Raw genomic sequence first — 8480 nt, forward strand, 5'->3', positions numbered from 1 at the left:
TATGTCTACTCCATCTTCCCAGAAGGCTCCTTTTAAGTTGCTTTTGATCATTTTGATATCTCAAAACCTTGGGGAGTTAATTTTTTTTTCTGTTCTCACTCATGATGTATCATTTATCTCTTAAATTTTAAGTGGAAATGAGGATCTAAGTTAGGATTGCTTTCTTCAGAGGATTTGCATCTGCCTCTGCTGGGAGCCGCAAGGCTTACTATCTGAGGGTCATTCTAGCTCTCTTCAAGGGTCCTAGTTTCAGATGAATTCTTAGGTTCCATTTTCCTGTCCTGCAGCAGGTGCTCAAGGGTTAGTTGTCTAATTCCAGGGCTGTTACTGGCATTAGTACTCAAGGGCATCAGGGTCGTTTGTTTACCACTACCATCTATCCCTTAGCTCACAGAAGCTTTCTTCTTTTTGTGGGAAAGAGATTGGTACACTTTGAAGATTTTCTTATTTCCGTGCAAGCCCAGAAATGCTTTTCAAAAACTACGATTGTTAAGGTTTATCCAAGAATTGGTCTGTAATGTGGTTAGAGGGCTAAAATCACGGGTAGAAACGGAAATCCCTTACCTATGACATTTGGTAGTATCACCTTGAGAATGGAATGACTGGAAAAACTATTCCTCAGGGTTATTAGATTTTTGTTAAAAGGCCGGACATGAAGGTTTTATTGCTAGTGTTCTAAATTCCTTAACGAAAGCTGTCATTTTAGGTGAGCTAGATTATTAGAATAATATTCAATTTATAGTATCTACAGCAAAAATGAGCCCTAGTCACTATATTACCATAACTGGGTTCCAGAGCACTGACAAACGCGGTCTTCGGAGGAGGAGTTAAGAACTCAAGAATACTAGAATATTGGAGGATATGCTTGAAAATAGTGAGGTGTAACAGCTATAAACAGGTCTAACTCCAGAATTGCAGCTGTAACTGAAAAGTCCTTTGGTCATTTTTTCCCAAGAGAACAAACCAAATCTTTATTTGATGCTCCTGTAGCTCGTCCACTCTCATTCTAATAACCTGCTTTGCAGGTCTAGCTCACTGCCTTCCAGAACCAGGAGATTGTTTGACAACCAGCATTGTTTTATTCATGACTCTTCCTTCCTCCCTTTATTCAGTAAATAAATTTACAAAGGTGACCATTTCTTGAAAAGCCAAGAATTAAATTGTGGCTTCCAGAAAACGTTTTTCCCTCATCACCTTGACTCTTCTCCTTTAAAATCCCATTTCAAGGTTGGCCCTTACAGACTTACTTCTTCGATAAGGACAATAATGATGGCTAATACCTATTATCTGGGGGGGGGGGCTCTGCTCGAAGCTCATTACATACATTTGCTCCTCAGAACAATCCTAAGACATAGGTGTTTTGGCGTCCTGTTTCTACAGGTGAGGAAACTGAGGCACAGAGCCAAATAGCCAAACTTTCCCCGCTGGAGAGTGGTGGAGCTCACACTGATCCTCGGCTGGCTGGCTCCAGAGGCTGTGCAACAGTCCTCGAGCACAGACCGGGTATGGCCAAGAGCAGACCCACTGTGTGTGATGATGTGACTCTCTCTAACAAAAATGAAATGAGGAACTTGAGTAGGGAGGGCAGGTTAAACCACAAATACGTTTATTCATCTAAGAACAGCAAGACAGCTTTTCAATTTAAACAATTTTATTACCAACTATCTCTGCAGTTGGCTAGCTCTTAAGCTGATAAGAAAAATTCCAGAGCAGAGTGATTCACCAGCACCATCATTAAGTTGCAAATCTACCCTTTGTCACAGAGCAAGAATACACTTCAGATCAACTCAAGAAAATAACTTTCAATGTTCACAGAAGAAGTACCCAGAGCCATTTATCATGCATTCCAGGGCCTCACAGCCCCCTTTGCAATTGTCTAACTCCTGACCCAGTATCTTTCATAGTCTGAAAAGAGGGAGTTACTCAAGTGAGATAGCCCTTCAGAGCATTGTTGAAAATATATTAAATGTAGAGATATCCCAAATCCCTCTTTCAAATGTTAAAAGTATATTAGCACATAGAAAAAACATCCGTTGATATATTCAATTATGGTCTAATGAGTTTTGCTTCCCCTTTTTGGATAATGTCTTCAATTTCTTCTGAGACCTTTCCTTTGTAGTCATTTGGTTCTATTGCATTTAACTTCTTTTGATACTCCGGTGGCAAACCGTTCTCTTTTGCACCCATGCAAATGACCTAGAAATGGTTAAAATAAACAAAAACACCCCTTTTCGTTAGGATCATAATTTAACTTAGAATACTGCAGCTTTATTTGCAGTAGCAAAGTATGAAATATTAGCTTTCAGATAACTCTACGATAACTCTAGAAGAAACAGTTATGGAACATAATGTATGAGACACAGTCATTCCTCTCTCATTGAGGAGGAACGTGCAAGACGTTTTCAAAGCCACATGATACGACCTCATGGAATATCAATTTTATTCAATAGTGTGATTTAAAGTATTTTTATATTGACAAAAACTTATTGTACAGACTTTGCAAGATCTTTTAAGAAAAAGATACCATTCTTCAAAAAAATTTTAAAGTTTACAGGGACTTTTAGTTGAAACCCAGCATCTACTCTACCTGAGCTAGACATGAGGCAATAAAGGGTAACTGTGTTCAGCAGAGCATACCAGGTCCATACCAGGCCAATTCCTGTATGTTCCATGCTAGAAAATTCCACATTAGGCCCAGGAACTAGGTCACCCACTCTGGTGCCATGATCTTATTGGGCCTGCCAACAACACCTAAGTTTGGATTTCTGAAAAGGGATGTTGGGGTCTGTACCCCACATTCGTTTCCTGTGCTTGTGGGGAGTAATTTCTCTGATCATGAAAGGCAGTGTGACTTTTTTATTTTTCTCCATCTAGGGATGAAAATATATTTTTTCCCCATTGAAATGAATCTTAGTGTTCATATTTTGGAAGAAAAAAATGATTACAAAACCGTGTGTATAGAATAAGTTTACTAAAAATATACCTTGCATATTATTATCTACTTTAAGAAAGAAAATACGTATCTAAAATTATGACTCATGTATATTTCTAAAAGCTTTTTTTAAAATAAACAAAGTTTTAGAAACAGTTCTATCATTGCAATTAAATCTAAACAGTTTTGAATTTGCACTTTAAGTAAATAACTATCATTTTTGTATTAAAATTTTTTGATTAAAATGAATTGTTCATGTAGAATTTAAAACACCCAAAGCCTTTTAAAAACAAGATATTCTTTAGTGCAGCTGAATGAAAATTAAAAGGAATCACTAAAAATCTTTGTAAATAGCTTACCTTTATATACTGGGGTGATGGGGGAGCTCTCTCGTAATTTTTCATCTGATAACTTCGACAGGTAATTTCTTTTCCTTCTTGAGTGTAAACACTAATTTCTATTGGGACATACGTTCCACTATTAACCCCTTCTTGCCTGAAACAAGAACAGCCAAATTTTAACCATACTTAACTTGGCCACATTAGTTTACTGGATTAAAATTTTAACTATAGATGGATGTATTTTCTCCTTATGTATTTTGGGATATAGCAGAACATATTATAATATTACCACACCAAAAGTAAACAGCATTTCAATTAGAAAGCCTGAGACTTACTATTACTCGCACTTGGTATACTTCTAACAGATCTCTGTATTTATCCTACATAAAAACATGCTTCAATGTGGTTAATTAATCATTATACATCTGAAACATTGCTCTCTAGGCTACAAAAACCAGACTATGTGTTCTGACAGTAAGAGACTATCCACTCATAAGCGAGGTCAAGTGTCAAGCATGTCAGGTCATCTGCTCTTCTCAAGTTCCTACTCTTTTCTGTCCATTTTCTTTGTATTAAATGCTCTGTCACACAACTTTTGGGAATTCTAGTTAGAGAAAGTATCAAAGCATTTCTAATAGGTTGTTAAAGTTTTTACACATTATTATTACTCTTTTACTGATCCAACTACCATCTTAAAGAATTAGTTTTTAAAAATGGCTGTAATACAAATGGAACAATTGCTTTAGAAATCGATAAAAAATATGTAACAATTACAAAAATATGCATGCCTTTTCACAATAATGAAACTACAAAGATTTTTATAAAAGACAAGTAGAGTGAAAATAAGGACTTCCATCTTTTACAGTTCAGATTACATATGTCACCCCGCCCGCCCCTCCCCAATCTCAATCAGAAAGTGTGACCATTCTAAGCTGTTCTTTTTAGGAAAGGCACATTATACCTTTTATGTTCACTCTAAAGTGTAAAGAATATGTAATATACGGTTTTGAAAAACCAACACATACATATATACATCTACATCCTTGCATATGCTCCACTTGTGATGATTTAACTTATAATGAGAAGCCACCTACTTATCCAGAGAACTTAAATTGCTTTTGTTCATTTTCCATACTACTCCCCATACTTCGTCGCCAGGACTTTCATAAATGGTGGCTATGCCTCCATGCCAAGTTTCACTTGCTTTGCCTTGGGAATTGCCAAAATCAAGCTTAAAATCCTACAAAGAAAACCAAAGTGATATGATCAATATCCTCTTAAACTAAAGTTTCCTTTCTCAAAATAAAAAAAAAAGAAATTTTACCTTGAACTTTATGCAATTAAAACATAAACTTTGAGATCTTGCTATGTGTAAAATGCTGTGAAAAATACAAAGATAAACAAATGGGGACCTACATCTGAAGGACTATATTTTTTCATATTTTTCTTTAAAAATGAAATATATACTGAGTATGAACACATATCCTACCATAAACAAACGGTTTAAGGGAGGAAAAAAAATCCCATCATCCTAATGCCTTAACACAACCATTTCATTTCTGAAAATTACTTCCCAGTCTACTTACTCATAGATTTTTAACTTAGAGGCAATCATAGTATACAAAATTAATGAGACTGGGTGAAGGCTATATAGGGGTTATAAAATTCTCTCTACTTTTATATATGTACAGAGTATCCTACAAGCACATATCACTATGCTTGCACTAAGGGAACTGGCACTTGAGGGTGATTTATATACTTATGAACATCAATATTCACAAATTGTACTAATATATCTATAATAATAAGAGCAGCTAACATTTACCGGAAAATTACTGGGTTTTACACACTGTGTTATGAACTTTATACAGACCCTCATTTTTATTCTGCTAACAACTTTATTATACCTATTTAACAGCAAGAAAAACCGTGGCTTCCAACGATTAAAGAAGTTGCCTAAGGTCTCATAACTCATAAGTAATGGAGCCAGGTTTCCAGTTTCGCTTCTTCCTTTACAGAGATGGGTAATCAGAGGACAGAGTCCTGGGGAAGATTAAAAATCCTTACTTGGCTGTTTTGTCGAGGAAGATTTTTTTCCATCTTTCCAGAGCTCAGTTTTCTTAATAATAAGATTAAAAGGTTGGGCTAGATAATAAATCTAAGGTCTATATTTTATCCCTGTCACCTTTACTTTCTTACAAACCTTGTCAGACATTTTAGGAAAAACGTTGCTTTGGGTGACCAGAACCTTCTACTGGTATACCGGATGTTCTAGGACCAAGCAGCCCCGGCAGGACATCAGAGGATCTGGTAACAGTTACAGCCGCACTGGGAACGGGTTGTCTATTACTAAATCCAATAGACAATTTTCATTCTTCATCTTGTTCCATTTCCCAGCTGCTTCTGACATTGTTAACCACCCCACTGATCACCTCAGTTCCCTTTCCTAACTCCTCCTCCACGACCTGGTCTTTAAATGTTGGAATTTCTAAGGGCTCAGTTTAGGCCCTTTTCCCTGTTCATTCAGCAACTTGCTCAAACCAATCTTGTCCCCTCCAATGGTTTCAAATACCATCTAATATTCCAATCATCTTTTAATCCATGCTTTGTGAGCTTCCAATGTACTCAGAACGGGGCCTAGCACATAGTGAGGACTTAATAAATGTTCACTAATATTTTTCAGCTCCCTGGGATGTAAAACAATCATCTCAAACTACATTCAAACTGAGCTTGATTTTCCCTTCCAAACCTGATTCTCCTCTTCTCTTTACAAAATGAATCACCACCACCACCACCCTGTTGCACCAAAAACCTTAGTCATCCCTATTATCTCCTCCTCCCTTTACAATCAATCACCATGGAGGTAACATTGTTACCTCCTAAATATCGCCCAAACCCATCTACCCTCCACTGCTATGTACTACTCAAGGTGCCATTATCTTCAGTATGGACTGCTACAAAAGCTTTCTAATTGGGGTCCCCCCACATCCACTGTTGCCCTCCCTTTTCCAATCCATTTTCCGGAGCAACCAGATGAGCTTTCCATGATGTAAATCTGATCTTTCTTTTGCTGAAGTTGTGTAATGGGTATTTTCATTGCTCTCAAGATAAAGCCCAATGTCTTCTCTGGCCTCTGTGGTCCTGTACCAAGTGACTCTTCCCGACCTCTCCAGTCATGCTACAGCCTCCTCACACACTCAACAAAGCAGTTTTAGGTTCACAAAAAATTGGGAGGAAGGTACAACGTGTCTCCTTTTAAAGACTAACCATACCTGTAACTGAATAATCATTTGCTCGATAGCTCTTCCCTGGGTCCCAACTATAAGCATCTGAACTTCTTCCCACATTTGGGGAATTCCCTACCTTATGAACCGGGGTGGGGGTGGGGGGGTAGGCCTGACTCCTATTTTTAAAGCTTTGAACACCAGAAGTTGGTTCTCCCACCTTTGCCTGCAGTCAGGGCATGAGTATGTGGCCAAGACTTAGTCAATCATGACATCCTCTTGGGCTCTGAATTAGGAGCTAGTGCCCACGGACAGTAGAAGCTCCACACTGGTGGTGGTGGCCACACCTGGGCTTCAGGAATTGCAGGGGTGTAGTGACAGTGACAGGCAGGGTCCAGAGCAGATGGTATTTGGTGATGCATGAGGCAGTGTCTCCACGTTTACCAAGTTTAGCAGTGGTGCAGCAGTGGCCTGGGCTGGTTCTGTCTGTGACACTGGCTGTATTACAGTTGCAGCGTCTCCCTTTATGCCTGCCTGTTTTGTCAGCTTTATGGTCCTACCTCCTGGTCATTCTGTGAGCTCTCTTAACAGCCTTTCAACACATTCTTTTTCTGCTTAAGTCAGCCATTTTCTGTTGATTGCAACTAAGAACCCTGGCGATGATAGCAGAGACCATGTTTGTCTAGTTCAAAAGTCAAAAGGTTTTGTATATAATGTGCATGTTTCTCCTATAGACTGGGAAGTCCTCAAAACAGCCAACTTTACTCAGTCATCTTCATCTCCAGGTAAGTGCTTGAAGAATGTGTACTAAATGAATGAATGGACTGTACTGAAAAGCACTGATTTTTTTACCCAGATGGGTTGTGGTTCATCCAGCCACTTGACTTAACTGAGCACAGCCCTTGCTAGGAATAAGACACAGTTCAGGATCTCTCAGATCGGGAGCAAAAGATAGGTAAGCGAATTTATACAATACCAGGTGACAGGTCCTGTAGCAAAGGTATGTACAGAACAGAAAGTAATGGATTCCCTGACTTGGGTCAGAGAAGGCTTCTCACAGGTACCAAGTGAATGGATTCTGTGAGGATGCCCCTACGTTAGTGGACAAAAGAGAGGCCAGATCTGAGCAAAAGGAACAGCTTGTGGGAACGTCAGGCGGGGGAGTTCACGGCAGCCTTGGGGGGCACCGCTGCTGGGGTGGCATAGCTCAGTGGGGGTGAAGCACAGGGCCGTGAGCGCGAGGTGGGCTTGCCCAGGAAGGCACCTGCCAGATCGTGAAGATAAAATGTACTCTTATCAGGAAGAGCTGCATTCCTGGCCCCGTGCGACTACTCAGGATCCTGGCCCCCTCGTCGGTTGAGTGGGCACAACGTCGCAGGGGCCGGGCGGGCAGCACTGACCTGCAGGCGGGCCACGGAGCAGAAGGCGGCCGAGGGGTTTTGGAGGTGAATCCGCTTGCTCATTAGGTTGCTGCCATAGGCAAAGTACAGAAAAGTCTCCTCTTCCTGGCCCTGCACGTCCTCGCTGCCCGAGTGCGCCATGTCCCACAAGACGCCTGCACGGCCCCAGCGTCCGCAGCGCGGGGATGAAGAGAGGACGCCGAACACAGCACCGTTCCTAGGACTCCTAGCCAGTGGCCGCCGCACTGCCGCCTGCGGCGTTACGAGAAAGGTGAGCTGTGTGGGCTGGGCGAGTCGGGTGAGAGCGCTCTTCTGATTGGCTGTTGGTCCCACGATGCGAGTCACCCCCTCTGATAGGTCAAGCCCACAGCCTCACCACTGGGCTCTTAAATGCTCCGCCCTGAAGTGATCGTGTGCTGATACCTCATTGGACACGCTTCTGTTTTGTCCCGCCCTCGCGCTCCAGGCTCCCTCTAATTGGCGGATGGGCGGGCCCTACCTGGAGGCAGGTCAGGTCGCGTGGGTTTGGTTTGGGGGTCGCGGCGTGCAGTACACAGGTTTTTTTCATCTTCGGTTTGTGAGC

The 8480-nt window shown here is 40.8% G+C and overlaps 1 protein-coding gene across 2 annotated transcripts; it reads right to left on the minus strand.

Annotated features, from left to right (window-relative positions):
* Window positions 1–1584: 1584 nt before the first annotated feature.
* GGCT (gamma-glutamylcyclotransferase) lies at window positions 1585–8162 on the minus strand. Of its 2 annotated transcripts, XM_019639862.1 has the most exons (4): window positions 7898–8162; window positions 4368–4513; window positions 3292–3427; window positions 1585–2196 (listed from the first exon to the last, which is right to left on the minus strand). In XM_019639862.1, exons 1-4 carry the CDS (start codon window positions 8036–8038, stop codon window positions 2047–2049), a joined length of 573 nt encoding a protein of 190 aa, XP_019495407.1. In that variant the 5' UTR covers window positions 8039–8162; the 3' UTR covers window positions 1585–2046. The 2 variants fall into 2 exon arrangements, with proteins under 2 accessions (XP_019495407.1, XP_019495408.1); XM_019639863.1 differs by lacking the exon at window positions 3292–3427 and having other exon boundaries at window positions 2053–2196.
* Between the last annotated feature and the right edge of the window lie 318 nt (window positions 8163–8480).

Source organism: Hipposideros armiger, unplaced genomic scaffold, assembly GCF_001890085.2.
Source record: "Hipposideros armiger isolate ML-2016 unplaced genomic scaffold, ASM189008v1 scaffold_47, whole genome shotgun sequence".
In the NCBI taxonomy this organism is placed as follows: Eukaryota; Metazoa; Chordata; class Mammalia; order Chiroptera; family Hipposideridae; genus Hipposideros; species Hipposideros armiger.

Excerpts from the sequence above, each read along its gene's own strand:
- GGCT (XM_019639862.1), bottom strand. The coding sequence starts at position 8,038 with ATGGCGCACTCGGGCAGCGAGGACGTGCAGGGCCAGGAAGAGGAGACT. Across the intron at positions 4,514-7,897 it reads GCTCCGTGGCCCGCCTGCAG|GATTTTAAGCTTGATTTTGG; the intron begins GTCAGTGCTGCC and ends TTTTCTTTGTAG. Across the intron at positions 3,428-4,367 it reads AATTTAAGTTCTCTGGATAA|GCAAGAAGGGGTTAATAGTG; the intron begins GTAGGTGGCTTC and ends TTCTTGTTTCAG.